The sequence below is a fragment of the Colletotrichum lupini genome, chromosome 8 (assembly GCF_023278565.1).
Source record: "Colletotrichum lupini chromosome 8, complete sequence".
Classification (NCBI taxonomy): domain Eukaryota; kingdom Fungi; phylum Ascomycota; class Sordariomycetes; order Glomerellales; family Glomerellaceae; genus Colletotrichum; species Colletotrichum lupini.
Window position 1 is genome coordinate 2,419,323 of NC_064681.1, and position 16,420 is coordinate 2,435,742.

The window sequence follows — 16,420 nt, forward strand, 5'->3', positions numbered from 1 at the left end:
GTATTAAGTCCACTTGAGCAGACCTTGGGGCCTCAATCTATAATTGCATATGGCAACTTCGACGTTTGGTCCAAACTAAGGTACAATAAATGAGACTTCGCAGGAGGAGACAGCACTGTGCTTTTGGGACTTGACTTTGCTTGTCATCCGAAGCTACCAAGCTAGGTCAGGCAAATCACCAGTAGGCCTATCAAGAGCCTCTTGATCCAATTCAGGCGCATCAGACCTGGCTTTCAGCCAGCAGGCTTATCGACTTACACCGAAAGTAGTGAAATCTCATCTAGCTGTTGTCGATGCACCCAACTAGTCTCAGCCATTGCCGCTTTCGGTGCAAGTGTCTGTCACTTACTTTTCCAGCACATTTCCTTCTCCTGCCTGAAAGCTTGCCCGAACAGAAAACTACACGATCTTGAAGCCAGACTGTAGAGCAACTACGAGAGAGGAGTGGTCGGCCTTGGTATCTTCACGTCGGCTGGCGCCTCTTCGAGCGCTTTTTGTCAAATTTTGCAAGATCCTTCGACTCATCCTTTGCATCGACAAGACCAATGAGAACTCACAGGTGCGCAACAAGATTTAGAATCCCACCTTTCTACTAGCGTTCCCAGAGACCCGGATCTCATCCGAGAAGAACTAAGACAGGGGGCTTGCGGGAAGCGCGTTTGCATTTTTGGACCGTGACATGGCATGCATCACTTGAGCCGGATGCGGCCAGCCTCAATGACCTCATTGGACTGACATGGTTGTAAGTCAGCCCTAAGGAAATAGCCTTGTGCTTTAACAGGAACAAGCTTTTAGCCCGTCAAGCCCGTCTGCATCTCTTATCCCAATAGGTGCTCCCGAACACAAGTGATTCAGAAGCGAGACGAGTAGTTGTTTCTACGAGACAAAGTTGTTCCATTTGCGGGGACCGCCTGATCGTACCTTGTCGATGAAGCCGGGGGGGGGGGGGGGGGTGATGCATCGGGACAAGAGGACCATGGCGAGGCGTCTTCAAGTACCTATACTACACTACAGGTAGCTCACTGGCACAGCTGGTAGATAAAGCAAGCTTTGCCTACCTTCTCAAGATAGAGCTCGAGCAGCTTTCGGCTCCTCATATCTAACCTGTGTCCTGATAGCCTAGGAAGCAAAGTACACCATGCCCGTGATAAATCGCCAATCTCTTGGCGGCGTCCTCCTCTTGGCCGGCCTTGCCTCCGCCCAGGGACAAGGAGACGTCGACCCCTTTGCGCCCGTCTACACAAGCTGTCCCTTAGGCTTGGCAGTGCGGTCAGCTTCAGAGGTAACTTGAGGTTTTGCCCCCCATGAACTTTAAGCATAGCTGTTGACTTTCTTCTGTAAGGGACTCTCGCGCTCGGAATCATCTTGGAGGGTAAGCCGCGGCGAAAAGGTCATCCCCGCGCTCAGCTCTTACCTCACATTGGCGAATATTTCTGGATTCGATGTCCAAGGCTACATTCAGCGTCTCAATACCTCCAACTATCCCGTCGTTGGTCTCTCCGTCTCCGGAGGAGGCACTCAGTCGGGTGTTGGAGGTCTTGGGATATGGCAGGCTTTTGATGCCCGCAACTCGGCTGCCGTTGCTGCTCGCACGGGTGGTTTGACGCAGGTTCTGTCATATATCACTGGTCTAAGTGGTGGAGGTGCCTTGACCGTGAGCACACTGTAAGTTCTGCCGACTGTTCTCTATCTGACTGCGTCTTCCCCTGGCCAACGAATGTAGAGTGCTTACATGTTACGCAGAGCTGCCAACGATTTCATATCCATAAGTGCTTTAAGAAAACAAATCAACTTCACTGTCGATTACACCCTGGGTCCGGACGGCAACATCACCACCTATCTGACAGATATCTTTGAAAATGTTGGCGCAAAGGCAGAGACAGGACTTCCTGTCTCCGTCGCCGACGCCTTTGGCCAGTTCTGGGCAACCTATCTCCCAGAGAACCGTACTTATGGCAACTACTCTGATCTTGCCCAATCAGGAACCGTCTTCTCTTCAGGCGAAGCCCCAATGCCCATCATAGCTCTCTCTGAGGTCATCCCCGGACAGTCACCCACAATCGGTGGCATCATGTGGCCTGGAAGGAACAACACCAACGGATTCAATCTGACTTCCTACGAAGTAACGCCCTTTGAGTTCGGAAGTTGGCGAGGCGGAAGAATCCAGGCTTTCATGCCGACAATGTACCTTGGAACCTCCATGTCCAATGGCACGGCCCAGAACAGCAGTGAGTGCGTTCAGGGGTTCGACAAGTTCACCTTCATCCAGGGGTCTACAGCCGACGCTTTTGACGCGTGGTTCATCGACGACTGGTACGATACTCCAATATTTGCCAAGCGAGCGCTCAATACAGGCCCGCCAAACACCTCGGTCATCGTGCCTCCCCCTCAGTTCGAAGACGACGGGCGTGTGATCCTCGTCAACCAGACGGCCGAGTCCTTCAACCAGACATTCAACGAGTCTCTGTGGGCCACCTACCCGAACCCCTTTGAGAACTACAACCCCGCCATGCAAGGGATCGACGAACTCCTCCTCGTTGACGGCAGCCTCGGCGGGGAGACGAACCCCATCCGGCCCCTCATCATCCCCGAGCGCCAGGTCGACCTGGTCATCGTCTACGAGGCCTCCTCAGACGCGCAGTACAACTGGGTCAACGGCACCAACCTCGTCAACACGGCTCAGTCGGCGGCCCAGGGCAACATTCCCTTCCCGCGCATCCCCGACGTCGCGACGCTGGTGACGCAGAACCTGACCAAGCAGCCCACCTTCTTCGGCTGCGACGCCGCCACGTCGCCGCCTACGCCGCTGGTGCTCTACCTGCCCAACTCGCCGTGGTCCGGCTACAGCAACTTTTCCTTCTTCAAGTCCTCCTTCACGGACAACGAGTTCGACCTCACCGTCGACAACGCCTTTAACCTCGCAACCTACGGCAACGGTTCGGTAGATGCAGCGTGGCCCGCCTGTCTCGCCTGCGCGACGATCCGCGGAAGTCTGATCAGGGCTGGTGTCGACCTGCCGGAGCAGTGTCAGGAGTGCTTCCGCCGCCATTGTTGGAACGGGCAGGTTGCCAATCGTACCATCGCGGCGGACGATCTCGATCCCAAGCTGAGACTCAATTCGAGCCTGTCATTTTCGGAGTGGAATCAGACATACTGGAGCAGCCAGAAGACCACGGGTGGTGCTAGCGGCGGAGGAAGTGGCGGGAACAGCGGCACCGGGACCGGAGGCAATGGCGGTGGTGGTGCCTCATCCACACCCTCGGCTTCGGCCACGGCGAGCCCCTCTGGTGCATCGAGTTCGGCCGAACTTGCACGAGTGGCGACTGCCGTGACTGTGGCTTCTCTTGTTGCTCTGATAGCATTGCTATAGGCTAGAATTATGGGGTATCATTTCTACAATTCTTTCTTACAGATAATAAGTCATTTCAAGAACTAAAAAAGACGTTGTGTTTGTGTGGCATTAGCAGCTCAGGGGCAAACGGCCCGTAGTCAGAATGTGTCTGCTCCATCCCAAGTACATCCGCAAAGATATCTCTTGCTTGTGTGCATAGTAGAGGCATGTTGCTCAGTAGACCCTGGGCAAGATGCATCCAGTCCGTTACTCCAGAGAGCTTCAAGCGAAGAGCCTAGTAGTGGCGTGAGTCATCAAGGTCGTACTTCCAAACAGAGGAAAAGGACTGCGTCCGATATGATCTCACCTCAAGCTGTTCCTTGACATCATTGTCTTCCTCTAAGGGTGCCGTCACTCTCATGACTCTCTGCGTATGGACGACGTATTTGGCAATTTTGTAGATCTTGGAACAGCCGTCCAGCACGTTGTTCAGATCACATCCTTCTTCCTTCAATCCTGCTAGGAATTGGATAAATTGCCCCAAGACCCTGATATTGAGATGGGCCTCTGATCCTGTGGGTTCCTCGAGTGCTGACCATAAAAGGATTAAGCTGGCCATGATGGGATAGCCGAGAAGAACCCTATCAGAAGTGTTAGTGAGCTATATAGAAAATCAAGAATATTTGAAACTGACCATATATTCACATAAGGTTGAGGTGGCATCACCCGTAGAAGATCAATGATTGCCCGAGCCGCCGACGTACACTTGGAGTGTGACTGCTCTATGCTGGGAAAGGCGCCCCTATTCACCCAGTCTGAGTACAGCGAGCATGACGGCTGTACGCTCGTCGCATTCTTAAGTCGCGCCAGGTTGATGTTAGTCTTAATCAGAGTGCTAAAATAGATAAAATGCAACAGGGCGGTGTGCATGTCCACCGCTCCCGTCGTCGAGGGGGTAGAGGGGTCCGGCCTCGATTCTTGCGGGAGCGAGCACTTCCACTCTTCCAGCTCACAATTGGACAGTATCATCATCATGTGATGTTCCGTACCTGACTGCAGCTGGAGATTGTGTGGAGAGAACTTTCCATGGAGTGTGACTTGGGTCCTTGAGAGTTGTGCCATGCTATTAAGGAGGCACGGCGAGTGCGAGATGCCATCAAAAACGGTCGCATCCTTATCTGGAAGCTCAACGGTGACATCGTCATGAGCAAAGGGGTGAGATAGACCATACTTTGCCATCATGTCCGTGTTGAGTATATGTGTTGCCCAAAATACCCGCCTACGTCGCGCCGACTCGATGGCATCAAGGCTGGCATAAGTTTCCCTCTTGTGCAACCCGATGATCTGCGCGGTTCGGGCCGCCGCAGAAGCCAGCTGAGCCGTCGTGCGCGCATCGGCCGTCTGCAACGAGAACGTGGCTATAGCCAGCAAGGCCTCGCAGGCCAACACGTTTGTCCCCTGCAGAAGGAGTTCAGGGACGATGGCGTATGCGTTCTTGTAGTATCCCCAACTCAAGCCGCCAAAACGCTCAAAGGAGTCATTCGCGGTCCTCCACCGCATGGCGGCCCCGAACATGGCATTTGCAATCGCGCGCCTGGCTGAAGTATCACAGTCATTTTGGTCGGCGTGAACCCCGTACTGTTTGTCAGTATGCCCTAAGAATGTCTCTCTCGTCATGGCGGGACAGAAGAGCTGCACTTCCTCCATGACGGTGACCTCCAAATCCAAAATGTAGTCTTGGGGCGGGAAGCGTGCAAATGTGGTTCGGCTGAAAGGCCTCCGGTCTACAGTTGCCTCAATCTGATTTCGAGCATTACGCAGTCCTTCTAGCACGGAAGTCCGCCCGAACAGATCTTTGGGGAGGAAAGGGAGAGCATAGGGTGGCATCCTTTCGCGCCGGCTGGGCCCAGGATCAGGATCGGCCGGATCACGCTGCTGTTGTTCTACGGCATGACCCTGGATTCTTTGCGCCAGACTTTTTGGTACCTTTATGCGCCGTTCGGCAAGCTGAGAAAGTGTAGTATCGACGAGCCCTTGGGATTGCCCTCTTGGATCCTCCAAAGACAACTGGCCACCGAGAGTGCCAATTTCAGCCACATCGGGCGCCTCGGCACTCAGTCGCTTTCCTCCTGGCTCGGATTCAACTTTGTTCCTGGGTAGAACGTCAGCAATTGTCGACGGAGTGGCCCGCACTTGGCACTGACTTCCGCCCCGGGCCTCTCTTCCTGCGCTCAGTGTATACGCAGGGTACGCCTGATCTAGTGCAGAGTCCACAGGCCGGTTCTCGTCCGTCGCAGCGTCTTTTGCGTGATTTACAGTAGGCACATGCCTATGGATTGTAATTAAGTAAGTTCATATCGATTCCGACTGGATGGTACGGATGCGGAGTTGCTTACACTATAGATCCGCTTCTTGGTGACTTCCTCCGCATTGCTCTCGACGGTACTGGTGGCCTCAGCGACATCGACCATGTTTGCTAGGTGATCTCTTCACCCTACGGAAGTACTTTGGACAGAGCAAGGAGCTGTTGTTTGATTCCGCTTGAAAGATGGGCAAACATTGTGCTTCATGCGGGAGTTGTCGTGGGTAGTCGGGGGGATGTATAAGTGGGCGGATATTATTAAGCTTCCGCCCTTTGTAGTAGTCGGGAGAGATAGCGGATACAACTGCGGATGTTTCTGGCATGATTTGTATCCCCCGCTATAGCCTTTCTCGACTAGCTTACCCCAGCTTTCCGCAAATCAGCGTTCAGAGCGGCCCAAGACTATCATCAAATCGGAGACACAATTACATCCGCCGAGTCGACGGAAGCTCTGGACAAAGGTGCTTCCTCCACAATTACGCCATCTCATCCTTCTTCCATTCTGCACCTTCGATGTCCAAAGTTCCGAGTCATTGCCAAACGGGTCGGCAGAAGCATCGTAAACCCGACCCAGAGTGACAATGGCGGAGTCGTATCGTTATACCGTCGGACTTTCAGTCTAAACCGCACAGACGGAAAGTTGAAGAGGAGAGTATGTTATTGTACGTATAAGAGGACATGAGGGTCGCGACGAACACACAAGCGATCAATACACAACGATAGCAGACGACAACAATCTTTTCAGCACATCATATCTAGAACGCTTATTAGGTCATCCCCTACAAATCACAAAAATGAGCTCTTTCAAGAACGTTGCTCTCCTTGGCGTAAGTTCACATCCCAGCCTCAGAAGCCAGAGCACCCGAGATACTAAGAGGTCTACAGAAAGGGCTCTTGGGAAGCGCAATCACCACTGAACTTTCCAGCGCTGGCTTCAATGTTACAGTATTCGGCCGCGCCGAGTCTGCCTCAGGAGACCTCCCTGCTGGGGTGCACTTCAAGACGATCGACTACTCCACAGTTGACACCATCGCCACGGCCGTCAAGGGACAGGATGTCATCGTCTCAACCCTTAGCAAGGGCGGCCTCTTCATCCAGAGAACTGTCATTGACGGCGCTATCAAGGCTGGCGTCAAGCGCTACATCCCTTCCGACTGGGGCTCCTTCACCACCGACCCCAAGGCGGCAGCCGAGCTTACCGTCATGATGAAGCCCTTCACCGACACGCAGAACTACCTGAAGGAGAAGGCCGGCGAGATCGAGCACACAATCTTCTCCGTCGGCGGCTTCACCGACCTCATCGTCAAGTTCCCCATCGCCTTTGACTACGCGAACAAGACGGCGGCCGTGACGAACGGGGGCCACGCCCGCTTCGCCAGCACCAGTCTTGCCGGCATCGGCAAGGCGGTCGCGGGCGCTTTGAAGAACCCTGAGGCAACCAAGAACCGCAATCTGAAGATCCAAGAGTTCGAGGTCTCTCAGGCGCAGCTGCTTGCGCTCGCGAAGAAGTACTCGCCGCCCGGCACCGAGTGGAAGGAGACTGAGCTTGACGGTGAAGTTGAGCTGGAAAAGAACCTGAAAGCCGCACAGGAGGACTCCACCAACGAGTTCGCTATGATGGGTCTAATCAAGGCTGCACTACTTAGCGGCCGATACAAGTCTTCTTACGACAAGCTCGATAACGAGCTCGTGGGCCTCCCGATTCTGACCGAGAAGGATCTAGAGGCTAAGTTCGCGGCGGTGTACAGTTCCTAGACTGTTTTGCATCTCTACAGTCTACACAGTCGGAAATGGATAGTAAGGCTTACTTGTAACAAGGCTATGATAAGTCGAGGATGAACTACATGTGCAACCATTTTTGATAGTTGAGAATAGACTTTGTTCAGGCAGCTGTGGCGTCGTTGTGTGTGCCTAGAGAAATGACGAACAGACATATATGTGACAGCCGTTCCGTTGCGAGGATGCATTTCTTGCGGTGCTAAGCATGAAGAAAACAATTGTGGGTTGGTCTCCTATATGCAATATCTTGCTACGCTTCAAGAAATGTCGAATGAGCGACATCGTCAAGCGAACATGCATAAACGAGCGTTGGAATGCAGTGACTCCAATCGCCTCAACAGAACGAACGATTGACTCGGATAGAATTATACTTTGACGCCTCTGAACCATCACAACTAGTCTGCAAGTCTAGTAATGAAAATGGGCCTATCAAACTACTGAAGAAGCAAATATAGTACATCAATCACGCCACAATAACTCGCGCAACACTGCTAGATATTCTAGTCAGCTACAACTTTCCATTTCTACGTATATCCACCTAGTGCATTTGAAACTTACAGCACCCCGTGGCAAATATTCACATTAAACACGACGTAATGCAACCCTAGAAAGGAGAAAACTCTTAGAGGCTACAGCTTACATTGCCATGGGCGGTGGACCATATTGATAATCCATGCAGTGCAACGACATCTACTCCATCGCGAAAGAAAGATACATCCAGTGTACAAACACCAGAGTATCTACATGTCACAGATGCGCCCGCATGTACCCCGGGGCCATTATGATCTAGACCACTGCTCCAGCATGAGATGCAAATCGGATACTTCAGTGACAATCAAAAGCCTGTTCCATCCAAATGTGCAAAACCCCATAGTGGTCTAGATGATAAGGATGAAATGGAGGTCTGACATCTGATATCACCCGCTTCCCTCCTCATTGCAGGCGTCCTCATTTCATATCATCACATCCAGGATTGCTTCCAAGCCCGCGCCGTCGATTCTTGGCAACACATCCCCTGGGGGAGCCACCAAGATTATGCAGTGTTCCGACTTCCCGCAGGACGGCGCTCTCTCCAGTGTCCACACTTCACAAGCGCGCGAATCTTGGCAAGGGGGCAGCACCCCTTTCGATCCTGCAGCCAGCCCGGGACGCCCGGTAGACAGGCCCAGCTGGTTGCCGCTGAGCATCGCAACATGAGACCCAGGGGAGGAAGGGCAAGGAGGGAGGGGTTTGTGGTGGGGATGTAGGGATGGTGTGAGAGCACTGGGCAGTCAAAACGGCTTCTTGTAGGGGGGGTGGTGTTGGCGTGCTAGTACCTTGAAGGATCACGTTGGCTGGAAGCCTGGAATGGTCTCTGAAATCAATCCGCTGGCTGCCGCTGGACAAGGGCCCTCGTCAGCCATGGGATAGCCGAACCGCATGCCCGTTAGAAGGCCAGCATGGGAGAGTGAGGTTATGTTTGGGGAAAGGTGGTTGGGTTCACGGTAGTACCATATCTTAGCCATCTTTGTACTGCCATGCTGAAGCTGCCATTATCAAACATCAAGACATCAGGCCATAATCTTGAGTCAGTTTGAGTTTCGTGATCCCTATACGTCTTCTTATACGCTGGTTTGCCGGGAGAGTTTTCGTATATGCCAGTGTGTCCTTAGCGTTTTTGGACTATGATCTATCTACAGCCCCTAGGTGAATACGATTAAACCCCAGGACTCATTCGCCACACGAAACGGCTATCGAGACCACGGCAACAACAGATGGGTCCCAGAAGGCTCCATATCAGTTGTCAATTTATCGGCCGATCGGACAAGAGAGCTAGAGGCAGCCGAGAAGCCTTTTGGTCCACTGTGACAAAGGAGCTGGCCTCGTCGGAATTTGCACAGGGCGGAGCATCTGACCCGTAGATGGGTATTTGGCCAAATATTGGCGGGCAGTCAAATATCTGATCGTAGGGAACTATATCTCAGGGTCCTCGTGGGGATCAATCTAAGCATACTACAAGAAAAAGTACGGATACTTTCTCCTTGATGAACCTGTCGCCGTGGCTCGTGGACGCAGCTTCGCAAGCTCTTCCCACGGGGGTTGCTTCCGTCTCACCCCCTTTCCCCCAGCTCCATCTGCCTAAATTATCGAGAATGAAGCCGATAATTATCGCGTTGATCATAAGATCAAGCCGTCGTTTACGCCAGTGCTCCTCGAAGGAGGTTAAAACAGTCCAACAACCCAATCACGCTTGCAGCATCACCCAGTGCCAAGGAAATCCTACCTGGACGTTTGAGCATCAAGTTACGGAGGCGTCCCCCTTTCGGATCGGTCCGCTGACCGATGTTGCTGTTGTCGGCGTCATCGACTTTTCGGCTCCCGCAAGTGCTCCCACTCCGTGCGTAAGTATTGCCCGAAAAGGTTGGACAGATAACCACCATCAACAACTACCCCTTGACCGATAACCGTTGGCCGTTGATCGTTGATGAGCTCCAGACATACGCAGCATGGCAAATGGTTATCATCGGCAGTGCGCCGTTGGCTCCGGGTAAGTGTTCTCACGCACGAGCACGCGAGCAAGTGCGTGTAGTAGTGTACCGTAGTCTCCGGGAAGCCTTTCCTCCTCCCCGTTGCGGTGTTGATACCCCCGCCTCGCTTCACCATCTTTCCTCATCCCCCATCTCGCTGATGTCGCCGAGGCGCCGAGGCGACGCCGAGGCAAATGGGGTTTCTTGAAATCCCATCTAGACATGTCCATGCCGGCCGGGGCGTATTGCGAGAATGGGCCAATCAAGCATGGCTGCATCATATCTCCCACATCACGGACAATCGAGCGCCCGTTTCTTTCTTTTCTCTTTCTTCCTTTTTTGCTGGGTATCCAACCGAGGGGGAGGGAGGGGAGGGGCGGTCGGCCCGCCATTCAATGTCAAGAAAAGGCCTAGAACAAGTTCAGAAGCAAGTTTGACAGCCCCCACTAACGGGCGTTTTGGTGGCACCCCTTTTCTTTCTTGCAGCTCATGGTCGGCGATCCCCCATGCGAGCAAAGTTGCAGAAAAGCAAGGCGTGGCAGAGGAAGCTTTCCCGGAGCTAAGCTAGTAGACGGGTCCCCATTTTAGCGTTCCCGCGGGAAATTTCATGGCCGTTTGAAAAAAACATGAGTCGTGTCATTTGGTTGCCATTCTGGGTAATCTCGTCACTAGTCAGGAGGCAAAGAGTTAGGGATCATGATACTAACAAATTTGTAAATGAAAGGGAGCAAAGTGACGCGAACCTATCAAATGGCGGTGGAGTTTTGGGCAGCGAAAATGAGCTTCACTTATTCCGCGGAATTCGGAAACAATTAACATGGTATCCAGCTTTGGGCAGCGACACACCACCACCACGCCCGCCGTGCCCAGACTAAGCCTGGAGAAGCTTAGCCAATGAGTGACGCCCCGGTTGCCATTCTCGGAAGAGCCCCGTAGGTATCCCCGTGCTTCGGGTCCGGTGGATCTCGGGACACGCCAAACGGTAAGCGACAGCCGGATAAGATGGTGCGGAACAAGCGGGGGACCCACCCGGGGCTCAGTGGTTGATTTTGTCGACGTCGCTCTTTGCCCCTTCCGAGCCAGAATCCCGCCCGACCTGCATCATCGGCCTTGCAGCTTGCAGGAGCATCGCAACTGTTGGGAATGAGTTCTACCCTGCCCTATCCTCTCGGGACCTGCCACTGCCTGTCATCACATCCCTAATTGAGATGGAACGGGCAGAATCCCGCTGTGTTTCTGTCTAATCACACTGCTCCCGCCTATTCGGGCTACCTTTCCGCATTTCTCCAGGTCCCCTGTATCATCAACAAATCCGTCGCGGCTCACCATTTAGGTGTTCGTCCTATCTTATCAAAGGTGCCAGCACGCGATTTCATCAGTCTGAGTAGGGCTATCCTTACGGCCCAAGAAGAGGAGTAAATGAAATGCGCCGGATCACTCAGCCCTTCCGCAGTCGGGGACCCTCTTCGGCGTGGGGAACCTTCGGATGCAGCCCCGATGTCCAGAGGCACCGGCGCTGGCTCCGTCAACAGTACCCCGTCCCCGCTATCTCTGCTATCACGCTTATCTCGGGCATTCTCACCCAGCCGTTTTCGGAACGTCCGACGTTATCCCCGACGGCATCAATACCCCTAAGCAAGCAACCACTTCGAAACGAAACATTGCGCAAACCGATTCCCCAAAAAAATGAATGACCGAAAAGAGAAAGAATGCCCAGCCCAAATCAGATATCGCGTATTTTTACCGAAATTTCTCCCCGGGCAGAATATGCCCCTTCTTTTTTCTTTACTTTTTCTGCTTACCATTCATGACCCCAGGCAAGTTAACCTTTTGCCAGACTGCTACGATATCGGCCGGTGCGGCTTCCTACTCTACGGATACGTGGGTGCATCCTTCCATCAGCCCTCCCTTTCCTGCGTTCCGTGTGCTGTTTTCTCCCTTGGGAAGGATCATCCTTGCTCCGTTTGTGCGTAGCTAGACCTGAATAATTAGATTAACCTTTACCCCTTCCTCTTACCCCAAAAAAGCTCCGACTGACGTGCGATCTACCCAAACTCTCAACCAACTCCAAATCAACTTCACCCCTTCACAACGTCACACCGACTTAACCCCGTGCGTATCGAAAGAGAGGGAGAAGGTCATCACCTCCAGCCGCAACTGAATCCATCCATCACCACCACATTCAGACATCGTAGCGTCACACAGTCATCTATCACCAAAATGAAGATCAAAGCACTCAACGTCTACCCCATTAAGGCTCTCCGCCCAATCCACCTTACCGAGGCAACCCTCACCCCGCAAGGCATCCTCCACGACAGGACCTCCATGCTGTTCAAAGTCAATCCGGACTCGACCCTCCGCAAGATGCAACTCTCCACCTTCCCCCAATGCGCTCTCTTCTCCCAGGAGATCGTCGGCTCTCCCGACGAGGACGGCGGCGAAGAGATTCTCGTAAAGTACAACATTCCAACCCCGCCTCTTATCGACCACCACCTCCTCCAGGATACGACGCTTTCGGTGCCTCTCGTCCCGGATACATCGTCTCTGGAACCCATTTCAGTCGACCTTCACGGAAGTCCCGCCGAGGCACTCCGCATGGGGGAGCCATACGACGCCTTCTTCTCCGCTTGCTTCGGCTTCCCCACCATCCTGGTCCACATCGGCTCCGGACGCCGCCGTGTCCTCGGCACCCTCGCCCCAGGGTCATCCTCCAAACAGCAACAACAGCAGCAGCAGTCGTCCTCTCTATTCTCATCCATCACATCGTATCTCCCCTCCCTCTCGTCTCTGTCCAAGTCTGAAGATGATGAACAAGCCTGGCTCACCTTCACCGACTGCGCCCCTTACCTCATCACATCAGATTCCTCCCTAACTTACCCATCCCTGACCTCCTTTCAGAACCCGGATGCCCCATCCACCATCATGCCCAAGATGCGCCCCAACATTGTCGTAGAAGATTCCTCCGAGGCACCCTTCGCCGAGGACTTTTGGGCGGAGCTGTCCCTCCCTGCCTCCTCCAACGCCAAGCTCCTCCTAACGGCCAACTGCGGTCGCTGCACCTCTCTTAACGTCGATTACGCCCTCGGCCGCGCAGCCCCCGGACCCGAGGGGAAGCTCCTCAACACACTGATGAAGGACCGCCGCGTCGATCCGGGTCACAAATACGCACCCGTCTTTGGCCGGTACGCCTTCCTCGAGGTCCCTTCCGTGGGAGACGGGTCCCTAGCCGGGGATGGAACTGTCCAAATCCGCGTGGGCGACCAAGTCGTCGTCACCCGACGCAACGCCGAGAGGACAGTCTTTGACTGGGACATACCGGCTCCCGCCGCAAAGAAGACCGTTGCCGTTGCATAAAGGGTCCATATCCGCAGATCAGATTTCCTGATGTTCGTGGTTGCAGCCCACTTCCCATCCACATCATTCTCCCCTCCCCACTTGGGCAGCCATCTTTTTGGTTTCCCACTTTTCCTGCTCTAGACTAGAATAGGTAACTTTCTTCACAAGACGGCCATAACACATGTCATTTCTCACGATTCCCACATGTCCAATAGGGGGAAGAGAAGGAAAAGAAAAAATACCGCGGAAAATAGGTAGCATTCTAGATGGAGTCAAGTCGTTGGCCGCACCGTTGGCTGCACCACGAACCAAAAAAAGGAAACCGGGCACACGAAGGGGGGGGGGACTATCACATGTGAGGTTGTCGCTACATACGGCATCATACCAGGTGGACGGGCGGGGGCAAGAGGCGGGAAGCAGAAGCAGAAAGTAAAAAGGAAAAAAAAGGGCAGAATGCCGTGTTACCTATCTGAACCCCTCGCGCATCACGTCTTTTCCCGGCATAAACCCACCTTTTCATCCCGAACCCCCCTCTGCATCGTGAGAATATCCGTGTCATCATCTCCTGATCTCACGAAACTGATAACGCAACTAGGAAACACCGCGGCTCTCCCATTGCCTAAGGTAGAGAGCCCTTTTTGAGGATCGAGATGAGGATCGAGATAAGGGCCTCACCGCCCTTAACACATGCACAATAGGCCTTCAAGTCAAAGCACAATTTCCCCCCTAGGCCTTGCCGATAGACGCCTCATCCACGGAGTAGGTATCTATCTGTCCTTCCCTCTCTCTCATGGGCTGGAGTTGCCAATGACACCATCCCAATCCCAAGTTTCATATGCCCGTCACCTTTGTGTAACCCGAGAAGAAGCGCCACTCACTCACCCTTTTCGGCGTCAAGTACCATAGGTGATTGGGGAGAAGAAATAAAGCGGGGAAAACACACAAATTTATACCCACCAGGGTGCTTGCTCCGTCTTCTGATACCCCAGATGCCCAGATCAAATTGATTAATAAACCACAAAAAGGGGAAGATGATGTGTGTGTGTGTGGGAATAGCGGTGCATCTCGCTGGAACTGGCACCCAGCGGATAAACATAACAATACTAAAAAAAACATCGAGAGATTCGGCGAGGCTTCCCGCGAACCCCCCCCCTAGAACAATAAGCAAACTTTCCTAATTCCTTACTGTCTACCTATCCCATGCCCTGCCGGCCGGCAAGGCGGGCAACAACGGCCCAGCCGGCCAGCCAGCCAGCCAGCCCCGCGCGTAACCTGGCCCCCTTGTTCCCCGGTCCTCCCGTTTGATATAGTGTGCCGCGCCGGCGCCGGCGCGATGGGAATTCCTCAACCGTTCAAGAAAGTACATAACATTGGAAGGGCAGACAAAAAGATGATGGGGGGGGGGGGGGGGGGGGGGGGGGGGCGGGGGAAAATCTTGGGGGGGGGGCCCACAAGAAAGTACCCCCCTCCCCCCGGGGGGTGTGGGGGGGGGGGAGGGGGGGGGGGGGGGGGGGGGGGGTGGGGGGGGGGGCTGGCGGGAAAGGGTTCAAGCTTGAGGAGGGGGACAGCTAAGATAATTCCCCCGATCTTCGCAGCGATTGTGTGTGTGGTGCGTGTGTGTGTGATGTGCAGGTAAGGTATCTATCCGCACCCATCCCCATGCCGGCCGAAACTCACTCGAGTCGATCATTTCATGGTCCTTTTTCTGCCCGCTCTCCTAGGTACATGTTTGAGTTGGGTATCTACCGCATATCTGCCCAGCCCATGAGCTCTCAAAGTTCATCACCATCTCGTCATACCTTCCATTGCCGCATCTTATTTGCATCTCGGCTTGAGAAAAAAAAAAAGCCTGGCGCAGCACTACTGGGAACATCAGGTTTATGGAAAAGCAAAAAAAAAAAAAAAAGGGCATAAACAACAATAGCAATCTTCACCGAGAACGATCGACACATCTAGTCTAGTCTCGCGAACCCATCCATCCCGCACCAGAGCCTCATTTACCTTTCTTACTACACCATCATACGTCGTCACAAAAAAGCGCCTACTTACATGTTCCTCGACCAATCATCATCACAAGCCACCCATCACAACAACTCGCCCAATCCCATCACACACGCGCCCGTCGTCGAATTCGTCGGTGTAAATCAGCCAAGGTTACTCCGTGGTCTAGTCCGGTCTAGTCCACCTTGGTCTGAACGACGACCACCACTCTTAACTCTCACTCTGCCTTGTCACGCAACCGCAGCACTACTCGTCTTGTAAAGTTTTCCTGGTGCACATTTGACCCCGACTGCCTAGTTACACCGAAAAGGATTTTCCCACCGCAAGCCTTCGCGTGAATCTTCGCCTGTTGCGAAATTCAAGACAATGATAACGAGAAGAGATGAGGGGGGAAATGAGGGCCGTTCTTGGGAAGACCACCAAGAACGACACGACAGACTTCACCGAGAAACACTTCGGAGAAATATGTGATGCAGGCAACCGGCCGGCCCTTTCCTGTCAGATGCAGTGGTACAAGTCGTCAGTGCCAGTGTCATGCCATGCCATGTGTGCCTGTACGCATGTGTGTATGTATGTATGTATGTATGTATGTATGTCAATGCCATGCCGAGGTCGTGCCATGCTCTACCCGAACAACATCATCTTGTACAACCGCAAAAAAAAAAAATTCCCCGGATCTACATTTTGTGTAACCTAAACACAAAAAAAATACAGCCTTGAATCCCAGACTTGGATAAAACCACATCTCCGAATCGTGACGCACAAATGTCTCTTCACCGACTTCTTCCCGTTGAAGAAAGATCAAGGAAATTCGAGTCGAGACGAGGCGGCATGGTTACACACGCATCGCGCCATATGGTTCTTCACCGGTGACCGGCATCCTCGGGCCATGGGTGACACCGAGTGAGCGCTTCATCGGCATCCGAACGACGTATGTCCCTTTCAAACCAAAAAAAGGTATCCCGCCCACATACCGAAAGGTGTCCAACGTCCCCCAGACTCACAGAGTCACAGGTGACATGACATGGCAGGTTCTGAATGACACAAGGGCGGGCGCAGCAACCATGGTATCATGGCTAGACATACATTAGGGTTTTGGTTCTT

General features: G+C 53.3%; 4 protein-coding genes across 4 annotated transcripts; 3 read left to right on the forward strand and 1 right to left on the reverse strand.

The window, feature by feature from the left end:
- Positions 1–1,138: 1,138 nt before the first annotated feature.
- On the forward strand, positions 1,139–3,370 carry CLUP02_15220 (lysophosphoplipase A; the record flags this gene model as incomplete). Its single annotated transcript, XM_049294144.1, has 3 exons — positions 1,139–1,282; positions 1,343–1,665; positions 1,744–3,370. The coding sequence occupies 3 exons, from the start codon at positions 1,139–1,141 to the stop codon at positions 3,368–3,370; spliced, it is 2,094 nt and encodes a 697-aa protein (XP_049151290.1).
- Positions 3,371–3,425: 55 nt separating this feature from the next.
- On the reverse strand, positions 3,426–5,802 carry CLUP02_15221 (fungal specific transcription factor domain-containing protein; the record flags this gene model as incomplete). The annotated part of the gene is made up of 5 exons (XM_049294145.1): positions 3,426–3,626; positions 3,699–3,972; positions 4,026–5,483; positions 5,536–5,660; positions 5,728–5,802. 5 exons carry the CDS (start codon positions 5,800–5,802, stop codon positions 3,426–3,428), a joined length of 2,133 nt encoding a protein of 710 aa, XP_049151291.1.
- Positions 5,803–6,487: 685 nt separating this feature from the next.
- Positions 6,488–7,448, forward strand: CLUP02_15222 (uncharacterized protein; the record flags this gene model as incomplete). Its single annotated transcript, XM_049294146.1, has 2 exons — positions 6,488–6,520; positions 6,579–7,448. The coding sequence occupies 2 exons, from the start codon at positions 6,488–6,490 to the stop codon at positions 7,446–7,448; spliced, it is 903 nt and encodes a 300-aa protein (XP_049151292.1).
- Positions 7,449–12,199: 4,751 nt separating this feature from the next.
- CLUP02_15223 (MOSC domain-containing protein) lies at positions 12,200–13,333 on the forward strand (the record flags this gene model as incomplete). Its single annotated transcript, XM_049294147.1, has 1 exon — positions 12,200–13,333. One exon carries the CDS (start codon positions 12,200–12,202, stop codon positions 13,331–13,333), a length of 1,134 nt encoding a protein of 377 aa, XP_049151293.1.
- Between the last annotated feature and the right edge of the window lie 3,087 nt (positions 13,334–16,420).